Raw genomic sequence first — 22,773 nt, 5'->3', positions numbered from 1 at the left:
TTCATCGGATCAGCGCCACGGGTTTGTGTTCTTTCGAGCACTCTACGCGATCTCCCAACACCACAGAATATCACCGGCTGAACAATAGCCGCCAGGCAGCGGTGACACAGGCGATCGCAAGCTGTCGAGCAGCGTCAGTCACGGTAACCTCTTGGTGGAGTGACGCATGGCGCGGTGGTTCATCGCGCGGGTACGCGTGTACCTTTATCGTCGGTCGATGTGCGAAGGGTGGACATGGGGATTCCGGGACCTGCGGGGAGTAGAAGTTTGGTGAGAGTGAGCGCGGCGCACTTCCATTGTAAAGCGCAATGGTGAGAATCATACCCGGGGCTTAATTTCTCGCCGAGTATTTCCTGGGTCACCGGTAGGGTGGAGTTGGTTGCACGTGACGTGTAGTAGCCACAGTCATAGCCAGAGATGTACTGGATGTGGTGTGTCCGGTGCGGGGGGAAATGTTCTAGGTTGTGAGCTCGGACAAGCCCAGCTGTAACCAAGATCTTTTGCAATCCCCTTAATTTGCTCGCCGAAACCTGGACACGTTTGTAGGAGCGTCCTGCTACATCGGGATGTTTGGCCAATTTCCATTTTTAAGGAATGTTATGGAGCATGAGAGGACACGAGAGTGCCCAGCCGAAAACCCACCACACGCAAGGGGATGACACTCGGAGCTCTGCGATCGTTGAACTCAACCCATTGCCGTGCTGCCATCGCGTGCCCATCTCTCAGCCCACAGCCCTTGGTATTTCCTGCCAAGCCTCCATCCAAACGCTGACCAGGCTCCTCGGCACCGCTTTGGGTTGGCTTGGGGGTTGCAACGAGACTGCGCACGTTCAGGGCGGGGGTGCGGCTGGTTCGGGGCGAGTTGGTTGAGCGAACGTGGCCGCGTTTTGCGATCCCTTCACATCCGCCGTCACGTCCGCTCCAGCCGAAAGCCGCACCGTGCCGCGCTTTTCTCAGCGCGATCACTCCGACATTTCGCTCCGCGTGCCGGCACAATCCTCAACACGGGTGGTGGAGGCATCGACGGGTGAAGCTCGCGACAGCGGTAACCACGCCAGTCGCCACAGAGGGTCGCAAAGGGGGCGGCGACTGACCGCGGGCGAGCGAGGAGCTGGAGCGAATCGATCCGCGGTGTAAACGACCGCGACCAAGAATGAGAAAATAAACCGACCAGCGGATGTGTTGATGTGGCGTGGGGGGGGGGCGGCTTTGAATGCCCTCACGGTGTTGGCGTGGATTCCCCTGGGCTGCCCGAGTCGCGCTCGCACCGGTAATTACGGCACGATGATGAATGTTCCGGTGGAACAAACTGACTACTTCACTCAAAAAGAATGCATATATGAATGATGGAGAGTGCAAAGGTGAAGAAAGCAGAGGTAGCATCACCTACACTTAAATAAATCTACACTCGTATGATCATTACAGACCTCTATTTTGTCAGTCCGCTGCTGGAAGAGGGCCCTGTCCTTGCCTTGCCGGTCATGAAGTTCTATTTCGGCAAACTTCACCACACTTGTACTCTAACCCACGGTTATGTGCTATCGGTGCCACGTGATGCCATGACGTCTGTACATGTGATCATTCGTCTAAATCTCTCATCTCCAGCTCCCTAATCTCTCTTGTGTTTATCTCACTTTCATCTCACGTATCTCTCTCTATCTCTTGCCTGCAGCTTTCTGTATCTAATCGCTATCTCTCGTTTCTGTGAGCCAAATTCTCTCTTGGTGGGTCATAACTCAGCAGGCCACTCCCAAGAGCCCTTCGCGGTCCAAATCTGGCCCCGTGACCCGCCAATTGAAAATAAGTCGTCGATTTTTATTTTGATCAAAACGAGGCTTGAAGCGATGCTCATGTCCCGTCGGCAGCCCTGAGCAGGTGCTGAACATTCTACATTCCTATGGCAGGCGCAAGTCTCTCTAGTAGACAACCAGAAAGTGGTAGCTATTTTCTCGACCCCAGAGTGATGATGGGTCTGAGTCAACCACCAACCCGGGAGTTGGAGCTGGCAGCCTTCTTATCGCGGGCCGGTCGCTCTACCGCTGAGCCATGTGGCCGGGCACGGCGGCAGTTAAAAACTCCAGAGAGGGGGGGACCCCCAGCCCCCACCACCCCCACCACCCCCTACCCCTACCCCCCCACCCCCCATGGCCGGCCATCGTAACCCAGCGGCGGCGACTCGTGGGCGGTTTCACAAAGTGTCGCTCAAACACCACCCGACGTTATGTGGTGTGAACCGAGGTGCACCAGATAGTAGTAGCGTGTGTTTGTGTGTCTACGTTTGGGTGGCACGCCTGTCTACCCCGTGAACAGTCTGGCTTATAGTCGCGCAACGGCTTGAAGCAAGACGGCGTGCGCCGTCAAGGCTGTTTAACAAGAAGCGGCCGCGGTGGTGGTGGTGGCGGCCGTGGCGATAAGTGGTGAAATATTGTCCAGTGTACCGCAGCTGTCTCTCACTCTGCCTGCCTTCCTGCCCAAGGAACGGTGACGTCCACTGGCTTAAGCCACGATCGTTACTTGTTTTTCTTATTTCCTCGCCACGTTTCAATGATGGCGACATTTTGCACACTCTTTTAATGATGACGATGTTTCAATGATCGTGGCCACGTTGCTTGGTTCCCCGTGGAACGATCTCGAGCTGCCCCTCCTCCACCGGACTCCCCGCGTCCTCCACACGTCACCTGGGGTTTTTCTTCATCTGGCACGGCTGTGCATCATCTGACACTGGTGGCGGTTCTGTGCCACGAGATGCATGCATGTAGCTGCGTGCCGTCGCAGGTTGCTTAAAGATGGCATGTACAGGTGTGTGTTACAACAGCAGTGGGAGGCGACTCCCAGATCCCAAAAGTTGGTATTTTTTTGATATTTTCTGGGGTATAAAAAAGTCCATAGAATTGTTACGATAAGATCATCTGCTTTCGTGTCACCAGATGTCGAAAGATCACATGTGCAAGTGTGTGTTGCCAGACACATATCGGTGGCACGAGCAGGTGTGTGTCACCAGATGCGCTAACATAATATGAGCCAGGAATGTATCACGTGTGGGTTACTGGACACACATGTATGTATGTATGTTGAACTTCTTTCGCACCGTACGTAGCCAACCGTGCTAATCGGAGGTGCGGGTTGAAGGACAGCAAACTCAACATAGAAATGAGTGCTAAACAAATTGTCAATCGAGATGATGATGTACAAGCGCATAGCTCCAGCGGCTTCCTGATATCGGAAGGAAGAGTGTTTAAGACGGGCGCAGATGCAGTGATGCAGTGATCGTCTTTGTTCGATGGTTCGCCAAAAGGTGCTGTTGCGAGGATGACCACATGGTTCATGCTCCTTGACGAGATCAGCGAGGTAATGTGGTTCATTTGTGGCAAGCTCTTTGCGTGTAATGAGCACGACCTTATCATGTACCCGTTCGGCAACACGAGCAGCTGTTCGCATACCCGAGCAGGTGAGCTGGTAGTGGGTGGAGGCCTTGCTGAACCTGGTGGAGAAAGCCTGGCACCTCTCCTCGTCGAGGGTGCAGCTCACGCACTTCGCGGGGGTGTTCGGCTCGTCCAGCTGGATCCTGCAGCCACGTGGTGTCGGAGACGGCACAGCGGAGATATCACAGCGGAGATGTCGCATTACGGGGCCACAGGGACCACAGGGGCCGGGAGGCCCAGGGGTCGGAGGGGCCCAGGGCCCAAGATAACCAAAGTGGGAGGGGGTAGAATTGGACACTCCCCACCACCCATTTGACTATCTTACACCAGGGCCTCGTGCCAATTGCGCTTCGCCACTGCAGGACACAGCTCATTAAATCTGTGTTAATTGCCGTTGAAAATGTGTGGGGAGTGGTGGCACAATGGTTAATGGCACCGTGCTATGAATCCGGTGAGCTTCCCAGCCGCAGCTAATGATGTTTGTACCATTTCTGGACCACACCACACCCACCCACCCACCTTCCCACCCTGACACTTCGTCCGGAGATAAGTGTGTGTAATTTGACTGCATCGAAAGATTTAAAAAGGACCACAAAGGGTCGTTTCCTATTGCGAAGCTCTGCGGGGAAATCAGGTCGACAATCCGAAACGCACTGCTCCGCTTGCTATGGCTGTTGTACAGAGGAGGCAATCTGTGATCTGCTGCCAATAGGCGGTGCGGCAACGCGCATCCACCGGCACTCTGCTATTGACGACCACGCAAACGGGGCAGTGGATGCAGCGTTCTCTGTGTAGGCTGTTCACGGCTGTTGCTGAGCACGGCGGTTGTGTTTTTTGCCGGCTGTGCCGCGGGTCGTTTGGTAAGCGGTGTCTCGACGTTTCGTGCCACGCGCCGGCCTGGCGGGGCTTCTCGGTGAGGGGGGGGTGGCAACTGAATTGAGGGGCTCCCGAGGAAGGCGCCCGCGTTGGCAGGTCGAGCGACGACGTTCGAGCCGGCGCGACAAATCCCGCGAGCAGCAGCTGACACTTTGGCACCCACGTGGCGGCGGATACTGAACTAACTCAGCCCCTGGGTCACTGCGGTCTCTGCGAAGCTGCCAATTCTAGCACAGTTGTACGAAGAGCTGGTACCTTTAATTCCCCCATCCCTCCACCCCGCGCCGTGCAAACTCACCTGTACAGATTCCTGCTCCCAGGGAAGCCCTTGTGTTCGTTGCTGATGTAGTACCTGAGAAGGGGGAATGGAAAACCGAGGAGACGATCGTCAATGAACATCGTCCGCCACGATGTATCTACTGGCGGATGAAGGCCTCTCCAAACCGCCGTCATCCCACGCGGTCCCACGATCGTGGCTCCGGCACGCGAGCCGATGTCACCGCTGCACGTCCACGGAGGACGTCTTGCTCCTAACCTCTGGCTGTCGCTCCATCATTGGTCCCGACCGCCGACAATCATCCCTTGCAGCCACGGGGTCTTGCCCAAGCCAAACTAATATTGCTTGACAGCCCAATGCGATCTCTCTCTAGTGCCCTGAGAACGATTGTTTGAGGGCGCTTTATAAATGTAAATAATCATTATTCTCCTCTCTAACTTGCCTCGGGTCCTCTCAGCCATGTGCTCCTCGGCGCCCGTCGGTGTGCATAACGAGCTGTGACGTGGGCCAGAAACGTGGACCGTCCCTCCACACGAGGCCTAATCGGATGTGGCATGGTGTTGGCCGAATCGGCGATGCCTCGCAAACAGAATGCGTATTCGGAGTGACAGAATTCATGGTTCGAGCGCAAATTCATATCATATCTGTTAACAAGTACACCCCCCCCACCCCCGCCGACATTCTAAGCGTCTTGAGAAAAAATTTCGCGCGAAACAAAGCCAAGCAGAGGCACCCCACAGCCTTGACGCAGGGCAGCTGATTGGCGCGGACAGCATTCAACACAGCGCAGTCTGGAATGACCCACGTACGCATAAACACGCTCCTTGCCACATTAGTAACGGATGCTGCCGCATAACAGAAGGAATGCAACTGACGGATGTTTGCGGAAGCGGCCCACTGCTCCGAGTAAGGGGGATTGTTGCCAAAAAAATCGTCAGCCGATGTTTTTGTTTCTTACAGCCGTGTATCAGTCCACTGCTGGATGAAGGACTGTCCGTGCCCGCCGTCAGTTACGGGCGTTGTTTTGACCGTACTTCACCGCGCTGGTCGGTGTGTGTTGGTGAATTGAGTAAGGGGGTGCGGGGAAGGGGGGGTGTGTATGCCCAGGACCGGTTCGGATACCAACTTGCCCTGGAATCGAACTCATGTCCCCGGGGGTGCATGGCGCGGTGCCCTAACCGCTGTGCCACCACCATCCCCACTGTTGAGGAAGAGCGTGGGGCGTGCACGTGACGGGCTGCTCTCATCGTCACCAACAGCGCAGGGATTTAGACACCAGAAGAGCAATGTAAGCGTATCAAATGTGTTGCTGGACATTTGTGAAAAAGAGCTTCATAGCTCATCGGATTCCTACAGGAGAAATTTTTATATATATAATTAGAGAAAGGCAGGGTTATTCTTAATGAGAAAACAAGAGACTGAATGTGAACGTGGTGTTGACTGCGAAAACTCCAGGTTCCACAAGACGGTGAATTAAGTTACAGAAGCAACCCGAACAATTGGATGCAACTGGGAGGAGAATTCGATGCAAAGAAGTTGAGCAAATATGACGGGCAGAAGAGTTGAATGTGTGGAAGGCCACGATCATCGCCCACGTCTGTCAGATAGTTATACTCACAGTGCGGTCGCCGAGACGGACTCTATCGAGATGACCTCCCACGACCCCTGGGTCAGCTGTTTCGGGTTCGAGTCCTGCGCGACACCATGCACACGCACGCACCGCACGGCCGCGTCAACGCGCGCAACGATGCACCGATTCACCTCGCTCGCTCAGAAAATAAATAAATAAGCACGAGACAAATATTTAATTCTATCCGTGGGCTGTTCACGACCAAATAATATGATTGAGAATTAATTTATTTTGGGTGAGCTCATCCATGTAGAGGTATTAGGTATTTGTTTATGGTAAGCCTCCACCACAAAAAATTACATGATACCTCCGCGATCTAATCCAAAATAAATTAATAATGAACTTAATTAATTTACATGTCCCTAATTATTTTGAAAAATGCATTTTAGTTTCTAGTGAATGTTCAGTCGAGATGCCTGCAGAGTTGGGCTCAGGATAACTGTTCGCAAAACTATAAACTAAACCTTTTATTTTACTAGGTATGGAGCTCTTTTTTCAAAAGCGACCTGGTCATCACAAATGAAAGCCCAACGAGAAGAGTGGCTTATCGCGTGGAAATGTACAGCAGCCAAATACTCTTAACGCGTGTTTGTAAATGTGGAGGGAAAAACAGGAGGGCCCGGAGAAAATTCCACGTGACCACGGGGAGAAAGACACTCCAAATATACAGCAGGCATCAGGGTCGAGATCGAACCCACGACCTCCTGTATGCCAAGCGAGGTAATTAACACCTCGCCAACGGTCGACTGCAGTGAGTTGGCTCCACAATCGGAGACGTCTGTCGGAGGGGACGCAGCTGGGCCGCAGCAGGGCGCGTGTGCACCAGAGGTCGCAAACGGGTTTTGATTCCTTACCCGTACCCGGCCGCACCAGGGTCGCAAATGGGTACCCGTACCCTACCCGATACCTGGCTACCCGTACCCGGCCGGGTATCGGGTAGGGTACGGGTACCCGATTGCGACCTCTGGGATGAAGCCATGTTGCAGGCGCGGGTGGGTTGATTCTAGGAACTTGAATTGTGAGAAGAGACAAGACGTTGGGAAATGAGTGACAAACGGTTACTCACCAGTGAATCACGGCCTACCCGTACCCATACCCGGCCGCACCAGGGTCGCAAACGGGTACCCGTACCCGTACCCGGCCGGGTACGGGTAGCCGGGTATCGGGTAGGGTACGGGTATCGGGTACCCGATTGCGACATCTGCTGTGCACCTGGGACAGCCGTGGACGAGAGTGAGTGAGAGTGCCGCTGGAGAAGCGGAACTCGGCAACGGGCTGAACGAGACCATTTTTAAGTGCCCCAACTACGGCTCCTCCCGTCCGACGAGACGCCCGATGATTGCGACTTTGTTTTGTAACGAGTTTCTCCGAAGCCAGCGGAGCCGCCCCCCTCTTGCTCCACCCCCACCCCCCCTGCCGCACCTCCTCTGCCCTCCTCCCTCAGAAGTTCGAGCTCGACTTTAGGCATTGTCGTCGGTGTCATCGGCGGTGACAACGACACAGAGCGACCAAAAAAAAGACCTCTGAACCACCGTCGCCAAACGGCGCTCAACGCCCACCGCCCCCCGCTGAAGCGGCGGCCCCGTTGAGCCCGTCGAGCCGTTTCTCTTTACGAGCTGCAGTAGCCTTGAGCGTTCTTGCTGTAGCGTTCGTCTGGACCAACGGAGAGGGGGGGGGGGCGCACAGCGGCGCAATCGAAACGCGAGCAAAAGTACACCTTGCGGCAATCGCTGGTATCTCGTATCTCGAAGTGGTTCGCCATAAATACTTAGCAACAAACCCAATCAACGATTGTTTCCTTTTGAGTGCTTTCTTGATGTGATGGTAGCGTGGAGGCGGCCTCGGTTGGTCAGCGCCGCTGCGCTGCAACCCTGGCAACCTGAGTTCGATTCCCGGCCATTGCTAATGCACACCAGCGGCGAGCGACGTCTCAACCGGTCCTGAGCCTCGTCCCCTCAACAACGCGTGTGGCTAAGTTATTGAGTTCATCATCGGTCATGATCAGTCCGCTGCTGGATGAAGATCTCCCCAAGTCGTCGCCATCTCTCATGGTCCTGTGATGCAACAAGCCGTCGAGTTCCCGCACACGAGTTCGATCTCGTTGCTCCATCTCCCCATAGCAGACGTCCTCCTGCCTGTGTTTTCACTTCTCTATCTCGCAACCCTCAGCCACGTTCGATCCACTGCTGGACTAAGGCCTCCCATCACGAAGCCACAACCTCTTACGAGCCCACATAATCCACTCGGCACATGCACACAAGCTGACTTCATCATTCCATCTCCCTGATGGACAACCTATCGAAATACGTTCCGTTCCTTGGCTACCACTCCGCCGTTGGTCGAATAAATCGGCCATCATCTTTTCTAGCGACACGTCAACGGTCAATATCATCTTATTCGCTGACCCACAAGTTCCTCTTTTACGTATGTACGTTGAACTTCTTTTGCACCGTACGTAGCCAGCCGTGCTAATTACACTGTGCCTCCGTGTCATTTCCAAGCACGCACCTCTCGACGCTTCTTTGCGCGCTTTTCAGCCGTGCCCATCTTTACGATCCGCGACGTCAGAGCGGATATTCCGAGCGAGTGTCATCGCCTCCATCTCCGCGGCGGACGAACCTCTCGGCTACTTTTCCTCTCCGAGCTGCCGCTCCATCGTCAAGCCCAACCGACCGCATCTCCAAAGCCGTGAGAACCCAACACCGGAACCGGCGGTTGCAACCGAACGGGGGGACACGGGCTGGCGGCAGGCGCGGGCGGACACGGAGCGGGGGGGGGGGGGGGGCGACGCACCTCCGGCACGTGGTGGAGATGCTTGAATCCGTCGCTGTTGCTGTAGACGCGGTAGTAGCTCCGTCCGTCCTCCGCGAAGTGTGGCTCCGCGGGACCAAACTGAGCACCCGCAGCACACGAGGGAATCCGGTCACGGCGGACGCCACGTGACGGTGGAGCCGGTGGAGCCGGGCCCAGGTGGTTTAGAACGATGCCAACTGTGCCTTGCCGTGACCTCGACATTCAAACGACCCCCGACCTCGACCACACCCACTCGGCCGACACCAAAGCTGCTTTTCGTAACGGAGGAGTGGCCGAAGCCAGATTTTAACGGAGTCTATCCCAATGTAGGGCCACAGAGCTTGGACAATCTTTGACCCCGGTTCTGGCTGCCTTCCCACGCACCTCAGGCTAACGGCATCGAACACGCCGAATGGCTGAGCAGGTCATCGTACGGACGTGTTAATTATATTGACTGGGCTCGGGGTACTTGTTCAACTTTATTAGCCCAGGCTGGTGTCACAGGCACTTGGACTAGGCATGTTATTTAACACCAACGGGGAGGCGTGAGCCTTGTTGGTAAGGCGAGAAACCCGCGTGCTTACTGTGGCTCCATTGCCCCCCACCCGGCTGAAGGTGCGTGGGTCGTGGGTGTTGAATATTTGTCTCCCATCTCGATCGATGCGACACGGATGGCACCCGAAGGAGTTTTAAGGGCCAGGCGATTAATTTGTCTCATGCAGCAAATGTCAGACTCGGCAGCAGCCTGCGCATGTGTGGCAGTAGCCGCGTGCGTACCGTGCCGATCCATCCAGTCTGCGACGTCTCAATGTGGTTCTGAAAGAGAACGAACGGCAAGGCGTTTATTATTGGGGATATTTATTATTTATTGTCGAATTTGTACGATGATAGTTGGCCCCAATGGCTCGGTGGGTTTCGGCCAGGGTCGATGTGCCAGGTCAGCACATTCATCATCCTGGAATTGGTCCCAGCCAAAGCAACGGGAGTTGAAGTCATCTTTGGCACCACGCGTGAGGATTTTAGGTGACGTGTGAAAGCATTCTTTGGGGGATTTTTTGATTCGGGGCGGGAAGTCTCAAGCACATTTTTGTGTGGGGGCAGAATTAAATCAATAAAAATACATTTATTATTATTATTTCACTTGTAAGAAATTGAATATGCTTTACAATACACTTAACGTTCGAACGCAAGAGAGCACAAGGTCGCCCCTGGGCACGGGTCCACCGTTTGTGTCCGTCTACCATGACCTCTGCCACTGGTGACCTCACACTCTCAAGGATCTGTGGCTTCACTTCAACCGGCTCTGTCCGGATCAACAACCCAGAAAATATCTCTTTCAACCAGCGCACCACGTCTGGATATACCTTTGGCTATGGCTATGGGCTGTTACTGGAAAATATGTGAAAAAAAGCTTAATCGGATTTCTCCAGTCTAAATAAATATTCTGATTCTGATCCGATTCTGCGAGTCACATTCCACCTACTCCAGTCTATCGACGAAGCCCCGGGAAGCATGTTCTGGGCCCTCACCTTACTGCACGTCCAGTTGATGGAATCACGATCGCAGAGCGACAGGACCGAGTAATTCTGATGTCGCGAAAGCCACTGCACACACAGGCGGTCACTCGTCGCCCAGGTGACCATGCCCAGGTAGTGATCTCTGCCACAAAATCGACCACAAGTCCACACTCGCCATCATCATTGCCATCGTCATCAGCGGCCATGCATCAAATTGGCCAAACATCGCAATAGTAAGACTGGGGCTTCATTCCAGCTGGGTCTGCCTGGGTCGGTGACCCGGAAAATATTTAGGTACCCGGTACACCACATCCAGTATACCTTTAGATATGGCTGTAATTACGAGTCAAATCTTGTCCGTAGGCTTACACTGGTTTACCAGCTATCAGGAAAATATTTCAACTACATCCAGTGTCCCTCTCACTATGGATGTGGTTACGAGTCACGTCCTGTTTTTTAGGCGGGCGACGTTGGGATATGTTTAGTGAGAAAATGAAGCCCTAAGGGAAGCGACCTTTCGTCAACGAGCCTTGGGACTTGGCGAGGCCCTTCTGGGTGAATAAACAACGGCGTTGGGAGCACGCTGGGACGCGCGAGAACCCTCTCACCTGTCGGCGATCTCGGGGAAGGCTGTGATTTGCGTCCTTGTGTCCGGGTCGGCGACGCTCACCACGAACAGCTTCACTTTGGGGTTTGGGGCTCCCGCCTGCAGACACCAGCAGGCAGCGGCCTTCTCTAAAAACTCGTCTTGTTATTTTCTTTTGCTTTCGCGACCAATATTACCCATAATAGAGGTTTTTTGGGTTAGATCGCATAAATATGAATCACCACTAGGTCAGCACGCCGGTGTGCTGACCTAGAGACTAATTGCCACGTTTTGTTTACTTTCCAGACCTTACTAGTCGGCTGTGTCGGGTGGTGTAGGTTTAACGCCACATGAGAGCGTCGCCTCCTTCCCCTCACCTTAGGGTACGGCACCCCGATGGTCTTGGGATACTGCTCCTCGCCGAAGAATGTGTACTCTATGAACGGCACCTCCGTGTCGTTGAACTCGGCGTAGGCGAGGTGCTGCCCGTCCGGTGACCACCACATGGCGTTGTTGCTGCCGAGCATCTCCTCTGCATGGTACCGGCACGGGGGGGGGGGGGTGGGAGGGGGGGGGGTAAAGGCGCGGTCCTGCAACCGCTCGCTCACGCCGCTGCTGGCGGAAGGGCCTCTGCTAGATGGTGTCTAGAGAGGGGCCCCCCTCTCGAGGTTGTGTCCACACTTTCACGCTGGCCAGACGGTCCTGGCAAGAGGGGGTGGGAGTTAGCCACATTTTACCCATGCCACACCAGTTGTATGGTTTTGTTTATCTCTGGGAGAAAGGCAGAGAGCCCGGAGGTAAGCCATGGTGAACAGGGAGGAGAGAGAGAACGTACAAAGTCCACGCAGACAAGGGGTGCCCGCGTCGGGAATCTTTGGTGCGAGGCGCCTCACCCTCATAGACCCAGTCGGGGATGCCGTTGTAGACTTGGCTGTATGCGCCGCTGGTCGTGACCTTCACTGCTGGGCCCGTCAGGTTTGTCTTGAGGTAGACATTGCTTTCGAACACGTAGGCCTAAGAGAGCACCACGACGGCCCGCAATCTGATTTTAGTTTTCCGTTAGTAGATTTTTTTTTTTAGAGCATCGTGAAATATTGTTTTTTTAACACGCAGGCAATCGTGACCGATGTTTTCGTTCGCAATTGATTTTTTTCGGATCCGACGAAGCTTGCTTGCAACAACTGCCAGAGAAACGTGCGCACGCGATTGTCAAACACCCATCCCGGATCGTTCTCCAGCAGCGACCACCGCTTTGTTCATCGCGTGACTTAATTTATTTTGCCGTGTCGGGTGGAGGAGGTTCTACGCCACACGTTGATGTTTTACTCACGCGGCGTTATGACCCACATATTAATTATGAATAATCTCACTTTCTTTTTTAGTAACCTAAAACATTTATAGATTTATTGCACCCATCCAATTTTCTGAAAACAGCTTGTAATTAAGTTTATACGTATGCTTTCACTAATAATATCATGATTCATAATTAGTTTGGTTTGGCCTAGATCATCATGTAGGTATAATGTTCATTATTACTTATAACCCTTCATCAAATTAAGGTGTCACGTGGCCATCTACGCCGATTGATTAGATTATTCAACGACACTGGAGGAGGGAACGTTGAAAAGGAAGCGGATTGTCTCGCACGCAAGAGGTGCCGCTGGACTGCCTCGCTTTTAACGGCGCCCATGAACAGATTTGACGGAAGCGCGCCGATGGCCTCGCCTGACGAGTACGAAGTTCGTTCTCCCATTACGTCGCTCAGCCTCGGTGTCGCTGTCCCATCACCGTCGTTTTAATTTACTTCTAAACGTCACGTGCTTACCGTTGTCGTTATCATGGATGATGACGACGACGGTGATGATGATAGTAATGATGACGACGATAATGATGGCGTCGATAATATACAGATTGTGCAGCTTCGGGTAATTGCAGCTCGAGTGGTTTGCCGCGTGAGCCGGCGAATTCTTACCAAATTGTGGCCGCTGGGAGACCACGTGATGTACTGGATTTCGTGCGGCAGCGGGCTGTCCTCCACAAATCTCCTGCGGAGGACGAAAACAACAAGACGCCACCATCGTCACCCTCCGTGGGGCCCGGTGGCCTGCTGGGTAGACCAGCACGGTGGAATTCCTCGCGCTTTATGGCTTTCGAAGCAGGTCACGATTTTTATTTAGACTGGAGGAATCCGATGAGCTATGAAGCTCTTTTTCACGGATGTCCGGCAGATTTCACAGATGTCCAGTAGAAAGCGGTGACGATTTGTTTGCATGTGCACAACAAGTACGTGTGGTTAATGCAGACAGGATTCCTTGAATAAGGATTCTGTTTGGTGTTTTAACATCTTGACACGTGTTTCATTGAAAGAAATGGTAAAACCTATTGTTATATTGTTACAATTAAACAGTTAAAATAATGACGGCATTGTTAATGCAACTGGCCCACGGGGCGAGGTTGTGGACAGCAGAGGACAGTGCGGAAAAATCCACCGTTGTGCTGTACTATGATACCGGCGTCTATGCTGCCTACCTCCTCCAACCCGCACCGGCAGCAATGTCAGGTGAGGTCAAATATTCAGGGCCTCGCCATTCAATTGAAGATTCAATTCCCATTTCTTATTGGCTGCAGCGGCGATGGGAACCCATTCAGCACTCAAACCGAAAAGCATCGATCCCAGGGCATGCAACTCCACGCTTCTATCGTGAGCTCCAGAAATTGGATTTTTTCCTACGAACCGATGCGTCCATCGTTATACAGTCACAAATAGCAAAGCAATGGCCCAACGTGTGCAGTGGGGGGCACCTACTTACGTATTTTGGAGGTCGTATATGTGGTATGACGCATAGTATGAATACCTCCACAACTGTAACAACACAGAGGGGGGGGCGGGGGGAAACATTATCACCATCATCATTGTTATCATAAACCATAGTCGTCATCAATTTATTAACCGTGGTAATCGTGGACGCATCGGTGATGCTTTGACAATCAGTTATCTCAAACTTCTTACCGGCTTATGCAATCCGCTCTACGTCTGCCGGGCTGATGAAACTCCCGGGACGTGAATGCTGGACGATACCTGGTCTGGTTTAGATCTCACTCGCCGCTGACATTAGCCACGGCCGGGACTCAAACTCAGGTCGGCGGATTCAAAGTGCGGTGCGTGTCCTTCATGGGGGGAATGGGAATGAAATGTCGCCCATAATCCAGCTCCGGTCTGCCAGAAGGTCAGGGGTTTCCGCTCTCCGACACGCTCTCAGGTTTGTGTACCGCGCGTTGCTCGGCACGACGTCCGACGTTTCGTCCGTGCACCACAACGAACGGAATCGGTTCCGAAGAAGCGTCGTGGTGGGGCGTCGTGCCGACCGACGGGCGGCGGTGGCCCCGCCGCCCGTGAGAACCCCATCGGGGAGCCGTGCGGCAGCAGCACGGCCGTGACGAACCCCGCGCAAGCGGTGTCCGCTCTCCGACCCAGAGGCCACTTTGCCGGCCCCTGTGGAATGTTGCGGTGTGTTGCGATGCGTCGGCGGCGCGCACGCGTGCTCTCTGTGTTGTGCTCTCTCTCGCTCACTCTCTCCGTGCGTCTACGCGGCCGTGCGCTGCCACGGCCGCGCCGTCTCCGGAAGGAGCGGCGGTGACGCTGGCCTGGCGGGAGCGCGTTCGCCGCTCGTCGCGGAGGTTCGCGGTTCCAACCCGGCGGCCGCCCTTGTCGCTACCGCGGGCGCATTAACCCGCAACGGAGCTACGGGGTCGCCGTCCGCTTCACTCACGGTGGACGTTAAAGGTCCTCTGACGTCGTTCGCACCCGAAGGTCATTGTGTGGTCAGGATCCAAATTTGCCATTGTTAGAAAGTTACTCGAATTTATTTACTTGACTACACACCGCAATAAACGCGCCCCCCCCCCCTGCTGGCATGCAAAAGCCTCGGGTCGCTCTTGCAGATGAGACTCATCCTGGGTCTCTTTGAGTTCTCATCCGGTTAAAACGAAGAATTAAATACGAATATCCCTGGTGCTTTCGTCCTTCCTGAGGGTGGAGACCCTGGTAACGAATGGCACGAGGCTGGGACAGTGGCAGAAGGGCAAATGCACCAGAAACCGCGGGCCAAAGGGGGCCCAGCCACTGGGCAACTCCCCCTTCCCATTTAATTCCTTACAGCCGGGCCCATGCCTTCCACACCACCAGGCCGATAGCTTTCCTAAGCGTGTCTTACAACCTATGGCTTTAGAGAGTCAACAAATCGGCCTGCGGCTCACGGAGTCTATGAGAGCAGTAAATAAGTGAACAGAGGTGGGGGAGCGGTGGCGCAGCGGTTAGCACACTCTAAAATGAAGCCAGCCAGCTGAGTTTAATTCCCGGACGCGGTTAACAGCGGTGAACGAGCGGTTTTCGCTCAGTCCACGTGAAGCAGGTAAAGTAGCCACTGCACTCCCCACGCACCTGATGGTTGGTAATCACGAAAATCTGTACGAGGGGGGGAGTGCTGATGGGGGGGGGGGGGGTCGCCGTGTGGACTGGAGTTGTGAAATGATGATTTGGCACATTTGCTTCGATTCTATGGTTGTGAAACGGTGCAATTGACTTGTTTACAGACGTTTGTTCTCTCTCCCAGGTCTCCCTCGCCCGTGGGCTCCTCTGCTGGTTAAATATTACCCACGGGGTCACTTCGAGTCGGAGTTAAATATCGGCAGGGTTGCGGGCGGTTCAACAGGCGGTACAATCGGGCAGCGCGCGCTCCCATTGTGAGCGCGGCCATGCCCTGCCCTGTGTGCCCCCAGCAGTCGAGCTGGCAACCCAAGATGTTATCTCGTTCCTTGGGCGATTGTGTCAGCCCTGTACTCAGTGGGGGGGGGGAGGCGAGTGGGGGGAGGAGGGGGTGGGTGGCGGGGGGCTGAGCCCCCCCCCCCTCTCCCGCTCAAAGCTCAACCCCTCTTCAAAAATGTCTTGACTTGGCCTCATTCAAATTTGTGTAGAATTATCGTTGGAATTAGTTGTGATTTGTTCAATAAAAAATGCGCGTAGATGTCCCGTGTGTTCAAAGTGACTTGGGTGTGACCCACAACGGAGAAATAAAACCACTCAACATGTCCGTAAATGATGCTGTGGTTTAAAAAGGCACAATGTATAAACGGGCGATGTTTTGAGCAATGGGCCTGCTTCTTAGCGCATTAAATAATTTGTTGGTAACCAAGGTCGCCCTTGCTAAAGAGGCGACGCGTCATGCGTCTCAATGGGCCTCTGTCGACCGGTTACACAAAAGTGACTTCAAGTATTCTATACCAACTCGGGATGTGCTGGTGGTGAGGAGCATTGTGGGTAAAAGCAAATACAAGCAAAATTCCACTGTGTGTCTCCCGAATACAATTTTATTTTAATCCATCGTCCAATTAACTTTCCAGTATAACCCAGCAGAATTTGTTTAAACAGACTCTGGGCCGGTTTCAGCCTTATAGCTCTCATTGGCAGCGTCAGACTTGTTAAATAACTGCTGCGGGGTTACCAGATGTTATTGACTCGAGCACTCCATCTACATTCTCATGACTGTGAACCACGTGTTGCAGAGACTGCTCGCACACACACACACACAGACTGATCTTCCTTCTAGCAATTAGCAAACTTCGTGTGATGATGATGATGATGGTAATATACGCACGATGTGCAGTTGCCCGGAGAGGGGGCTGGATCAAAATGTAAAAATAAAAGCACCAATTAAACGACGGAGCCCCTTTCCTAATCGACGGGGGGGGGGGACGGGGTGCGGGAGTCGGAGCAGAACCCCACGGGAGACAAGATCGCGCTGCTACTCGCAGTAGATCGTATCGTGACTCCGTTCAGCGCTTGTGTCAGCGGTGGGTTGACAAAGTAGCTGCAAATCACAAATGCCGGCGACGACGACATTTCGAACGTTGCCTTTGTCCACCCTGGAGCTGTGTTGTGTGCCCTCAGCCACCCGACGGCCGAACGAATCGAGTTGTCACTTCCGGAAAAATATGGGCGATTTTCAACAAAACCGGTTTTTGCTGAAAATCGGTCGGCACGTTTGCCTTGCGTGACGTCCAGATTCGTTTGGCCATGTGCGGCAGTGGTGGAAGGTGGAAGGTGACTTCGAGCCGATTGACTACCAATCCGCCCGAAGAGATTGCCTATGAATCGATATACGAGGAGACGTCAGGAGGATGTGGAAAGAGAGAGAGAAGAATGAAGAGCCCCCCCCCGCCCCCCCCCCTCCCCCCACGTGTCCCTCCCTCGCGGTGCTCTGCACCTTTGAGTAGTTGCTCTCCAGGAGGACGTACAGCTGATCCGGGGCGACGAGGAATCCTGACGCCTGCTTTTCTTCCTGATTGGTGGAGCACAGGCAAAAGAGAAGACGCGAGTTTAGTTGCACGGACGATGGGGCAGAGTGACCGGGGCGATGTACTCACTCGAGCGCCGTGGCTCGTGGCAATGGGGTAAGGTTGTGGGGGACGGCCCCAACAGGGGACCCCCACCCCCAATCGCGGCTCTACACAGAGCCCCCCACAGGCCACGAGTTCCCAGCGTGAACGTCGCAGCTCCGCCAGAGGCGCCACTCACGAACGTGGAGTTGGAGATGAACTCCGTCGGTCTGGGGTCCCCACCGACTTTCTTCTTCTGGACGTTGCCATTGCTGTCTTTGTAGATGTACTCGTCGTCTGTCGGGTGGAGCAAAACAACAACAGCGAGGAGGACGATTACCGTTTCATCATCATCTTCAGTCGTCAATAATCATCAATCATAAAGCAGGTGAACGAGCAATGCCCATCAGAGCCTCTCCCCGCAACCCCCCCACCCCTGACCTGTTATCCACTCCAGACCGAACGACCTGGGGTTGTATCTCCCAGCGAAGTAGTCGTCCAGGGTGAACGTTTTCCTCTCGTCCACCGGATTGTCTGCAACGCAAAGGAGGAGACGGACCACGGGGTCGTGAGACTCCTCGATGCGGTGAGGGTTTGCGGTCTGCCTGCGGTGCTGGGCGTGCCGGCGAGGGCAGCGAGGACTCGCCTGAGCTTTGGAGAATCACCAGGGGCAGCACCACGATGAGGGTGATCACCACGGCGACGGCCAGCGCCACCAGAACTCCTCGTAGCACCTGGAATTTCAAATTGGTAGTTTAGTTTGTTGACCCGGGTGAGAACTCGGGAGAGTGGGATGAGTCTCATTGGCCAGAGTGTCCCTGGGGGCATCAACGTGACAGTTGGTGGGGGGGTGATGACTGCTGTGGGTGGTGTACAATCCCAATTGAGCAGTACATTTGCTGGTAATTTCTCCAATTTCGTAAATTTCCCTCCGCTTGCGTATGACATCAGGGGGGGGGGGGGTGTTTAATGTCCACTCTGAAGCAGACGCCGCAGGAATAATCGCTGCCGCCGCCTCCGCCCCAGGCCGCGTTACGGCAAGAGTGACCTGGGTCAACAAGATGACAGAAACGAAACAAATACAACCAAAGCGCAACAATGCAGCAAATAGAAAATGACGAGGTAAAAAAAAACACAATTGGCACGTGAGAAATCCCCTTCCCCCCCACAAAGAAAATATTGAGCACCGCTAAGTTGGCTCCAGCGAGCGTGCACCGGGCATGTGCGACACACACAGGTGTGTGTCACACACCTGTGTCTGTCGCACAGGTCTGTCGCACAGGTGTGACACACAGGTGTGTGACAGACACAGAGGTGAGACACACAGGTGAGACACACAGGTGTGTGACATACACAGGTGTGTGACAGACACAGGTGTGACACACAGATGTGACACACAGGTGTGTGACAGACACAGGTGTGACACAGAGGTGAGACACACAGGTGTGTGACATACACAGGTGTGTGACAGACACAGGTGTGACACACAGGTGTGCGACACAGTCCCATGGCAGGGGGCCTTTTCCTTCCATATGGCAAGCGTTGTTGACGTCTCCCGCAGTGGTTTTCACTTTAACCACCCCGGATCGATGATGGACTGGGTTAACCTGCACCCCCCCCCCCAATCGAAGCAAGTTCAACATACATACACATACCTGTCAACCCATACAGTTTAACTCGTATTCTTGTACAGGGAAATTCATTTTTTTAGGTCCAGACGGCGTACAGCCGTTTCAATGCGGGCAATTTGTTTTAGTCAGTTTTCTGTTTCTTCCCTTGTGATGGGACTTTGTAGGGTGAACGTTGAGATGTCTAAGGACACGGGGTGACAAATAAGGTCTGAATTGGTCTCTAATAAGGTAGGCACTGGTAAGGGGTTGCCAGGTATGCACACACCCAGGAGTTGAACTCGCAACCTTCCGATAGCGGGCGGTCTCGCTCTCTACCGCTGAGCCAGCCGGGCTCGATCGTCCAGTACCGCGGCCACGCGTTCGGCGTGGGCCATCAAACTGCCCGGTTGTCCTGGGACAGTCCCCACGGTGATTTCAGAAAGGCCATCCCAAGAAAGGCCGTCCCAAGAAAGGCCGATCCCCGGTGCGGCGCTTTGAATTAAATCGGTGATGGATTTGGGTCCCGCTTTCAAAATGGGGTCCGGCTTTCTGTTTTACTCCATTTTATTCTCGGGGAAATCGCTGGGGCTGGCCGAGCCGTGGGTGGAAACTCGACCGGGATCGGGGTGAAATCCCGGATGATTATTCGTCGTCGGCTTGACACATCGGTTAAAGCCGCATCGGTTAATCGACTACAATCGATGAAAATCGCTCCTTCGCTCACAATGCACGTATCTAATTTTGGTCTCGATGGAATTGTGTGGCACATTGGCCAGCGCATGAAGCTGGCCACTTCGATTCGATTCCCGGACCACGACAAGCTTCAGTGGCAAGCGATAGCTGAACCAACCCAGCACTGACCAGCGCGGTGAAATATGGTCAAACAACCTCCATGACGGACACGGCGTGGGGAAATGCAACGGCGTGAACCAGCAGTGGATTGACTAGAAGGCTGCATCGCATAGTGCATCATATGTAACTGCATACCTTTCTAGATTTTTTTTCTCTAGAAGTTTTCGTGACTGCAAGGATTCATACTCTTTGGTTTTTTCGATAAAGTCACGTAGGTAAAAAAAGAAAAGAAAAAACAACTAAATTAAATCACGACGTTTTGGAAGGAACACAAGCATCCGTCATCAGGTATGTCTGCTCCAGCAAAATTACTGTAGCGTATGAAGAGAGCTCTTCAGAGACAACGTGTTTATATAGGGTGTTAGGGGGGGAGCATGCGGCAGGCCGTGTAGCATCGCGGGCGGTTGGGCAGGGGATTAACATGAGTTAAGCCGATAGATAACCATCTTTTTTCTTTGTGATGCCAGGGGAGGGGAGGTTGAGTATGACTACAGTGCCGGTAAGACGAGTAATGGTGGTGTATCAGGCTGGGAGTAAAAAACTGGAAATATGGATATGGCTGTAAAATTACAAGGCAGCTAAAGTTTGACTTGGTTGATGAAATCCTTCCAATTATTGCTTAATTTAAAACCATCCTCTCGGTTGAAGTTGTGTCTATGTTTGTATATCTGGATGGCTTCATGGACAAATCTTTGGTAGTATCCAGACGGCTTGCAGAGTACTTTGGTATCGGAGAAAACAATATCATGAGATTCTAGATTTGAAGCTTAAAGAGTATAAATATCATGAGAACCTGCTGTGTTGAAACAATGATCGGCTACAGCAGAAGAATTCGTCCTACCGTGTTTTAAATCTGACTTGGGCTCGCGAATGCGATCAAAAATGTCGTTTCGTTTCCCCGATATGGCAATCACCACAGGTGCAACTCAGTTTGTAGACACCAGGGTACTGTAAGTCAGGAATGACATCCTTTACGGATGGGATCAGACTACGGATTTTGTGTACTGTACTGAATCGGACCTAAATCTTGTGTTTGTTTAGAATTTTGGAAATCTTTTTGGTAACGCCTGCTATGTATGGCAACGTAATGATTTTGATCGGAGTCTCAGGGGGTTGTTTCTCCCCGGTAGGAGCAACAGCTTGGCGGATAGCAAGGTCCGAGTATCCGTTCATCTTGAGGGCCAGATGTACATGTTTTAATTCACTGGCCAGGTGGTGTTGGTCAGAGATGCAGTGGGCCCTATCGTATAGTGTTTTGATGAGGGAATTCTTTTGTGCCGGATGGTGGTGGGAATCAGGCTTCAAGTAGGAATCTGTGTGGGTGGCCTTCCTGTAAACAGAATGTCCCAAAGAGCCATTGGGCCTCCTCTCAAACAGAACATCCAAGAATGGTAGCTTGCCATCCTTCTCTACTTCTATGGTGAATTTGATGGATGGGTTTAGGGAATTGATGTGGTCTAGAAATTGGTTCAATGCTGGGAGGCCATGTGGCCAAATGACGAAAGTGTCATCCACATATCTCTTCCACAGGGAAGGACGTAGGGTGGATGTCTGGATGGCGTCTGTTTCAAATTTCTCCATAAAAACATTGGCTATCATTGGTGACAAGGGGGAACCCATTGGGGTACCCTCATTTTGTTTGTAGAAGGTACCATTCCAGGTGAAGTACGTGTTGGTGAGGCAGTGCCTAACCAGCGCAGGGACATCCGGGTTCAGTCCAAGTTGGACTAAGTCTTCAATTATTGTTATGGTGTAAGGCACTGGAACCTTGGTGAAAGCTGACGAGGGCATCATCAGGAGACAGTACAATGTCCTTAAATAGAGAGACCAAGTGGGTTGAGTTAAGTACTGCTGAGGTGGTCTTGCCAGTGAAGGGAAGCAGAGTGTCCGATAGAAAACGGGCTAGCTTGTAGGTAGGTGAGTTGATCGTGGACACGATGGGCCGTAGTGGGGTACCTTCTTTATGAATCTTAGGAAGACCATAGAATATGTGCCTACCTTATTTGAGACCAATTCAGACCTTATTAGTCACCCCGTGCCCTGATAAATCTCAAAGTTCATCCTACAAAGTTCCATAACAAGAGAGAAACACAAACAAATAGACACTTTTTTGGCCGTATTGAAACGGCTGTATGCCGTATGGAACTGAAAACTAAATTTCCCTGTACAAGAATACGGGGTAAACTGTATGGGTTGACCGGTATGTTATATCAAGGCTCATGAAGCGAACCAACTGGTGTAATAACGTTGCGTCTACGCTACAGTATACGTGTAAACAAGTCAAACAAGACGCGTGACTGCAGGGGGGGTGGTGGGTCAAGGGCCTTCTTAACGCATGAACGCGTGAGCACGTGGCCACAGCGTTCCTGTCAGAACGCGGATGTAGCATTAAACGACACCGCGACGCTTGTGCCAGGCTAGGTGCACTTTAAGAGGCCACATGAAGTGCTGCTGGTATTTAGGTCACGTGGGGGGGAGGGGGAGAACGACGTTAACAGACTGTCGCGCAAGTGCTGTTCGCCGGTAGCACCAGGGTGGTGCTGTCTGCACACCGCGCCAGATACTGCGCTTATTTAAGGCCGAGTCGACCTAGGGGAGGCTCGACACCGGTTCAAATACTCGCCACTCGTCATTGGAGGTGAGCGGAGCCCACTTGAATGAGTCCCTCTACGACGCCACGTGGGGCGTCACGTGGGAACGACAACGTGTTGAGCAAGCATCGGGCGTGTGCAGCGCACTACCAAGTTCCACGCGGAGACGATTCGGTAAATACGGAGGACGAGGACGCATCGTTTGAGGGGGGGGGGGGTGTCGCGAGTACTCGAGTTACAGGGC

The 22,773-nt window shown here is 53.2% G+C and overlaps 1 protein-coding gene across 2 annotated transcripts in view; it reads right to left on the bottom strand.

Moving 5' to 3' along the window:
- Window positions 1–22,773, bottom strand: part of DPP4 (dipeptidyl peptidase 4) — a 50,257-nt gene that overhangs the window by 14,119 nt on the left and 13,365 nt on the right. For both annotated transcript variants that reach the window (XM_061574535.1, XM_061574542.1), the window contains exons 3-18: window positions 18,123–18,210; window positions 17,918–18,010; window positions 17,676–17,773; window positions 17,365–17,439; window positions 13,912–13,964; window positions 13,074–13,146; window positions 11,995–12,115; window positions 11,479–11,633; window positions 11,124–11,221; window positions 10,528–10,657; window positions 9,776–9,814; window positions 8,999–9,097; window positions 6,194–6,267; window positions 4,597–4,650; window positions 3,441–3,565; window positions 203–250 (exon numbers count right to left, since the gene is read on the bottom strand). In XM_061574535.1, coding sequence (XP_061430519.1) covers window positions 203–250; window positions 3,441–3,565; window positions 4,597–4,650; window positions 6,194–6,267; window positions 8,999–9,097; window positions 9,776–9,814; window positions 10,528–10,657; window positions 11,124–11,221; window positions 11,479–11,633; window positions 11,995–12,115; window positions 13,074–13,146; window positions 13,912–13,964; window positions 17,365–17,439; window positions 17,676–17,773; window positions 17,918–18,010; window positions 18,123–18,210 — 1,423 coding nt within the window. The remainder of the gene's footprint in view (window positions 1–202; window positions 251–3,440; window positions 3,566–4,596; window positions 4,651–6,193; window positions 6,268–8,998; window positions 9,098–9,775; window positions 9,815–10,527; window positions 10,658–11,123; window positions 11,222–11,478; window positions 11,634–11,994; window positions 12,116–13,073; window positions 13,147–13,911; window positions 13,965–17,364; window positions 17,440–17,675; window positions 17,774–17,917; window positions 18,011–18,122; window positions 18,211–22,773) is intronic.

This window comes from Lethenteron reissneri, chromosome 7, assembly GCF_015708825.2.
Source record: "Lethenteron reissneri isolate LAM-NWPU_2019-01 chromosome 7, ASM1570882v1, whole genome shotgun sequence".
In the NCBI taxonomy this organism is placed as follows: domain Eukaryota; kingdom Metazoa; phylum Chordata; class Hyperoartia; order Petromyzontiformes; family Petromyzontidae; genus Lethenteron; species Lethenteron reissneri.
This window is presented reverse-complemented; position numbering and strand designations above follow the sequence as displayed.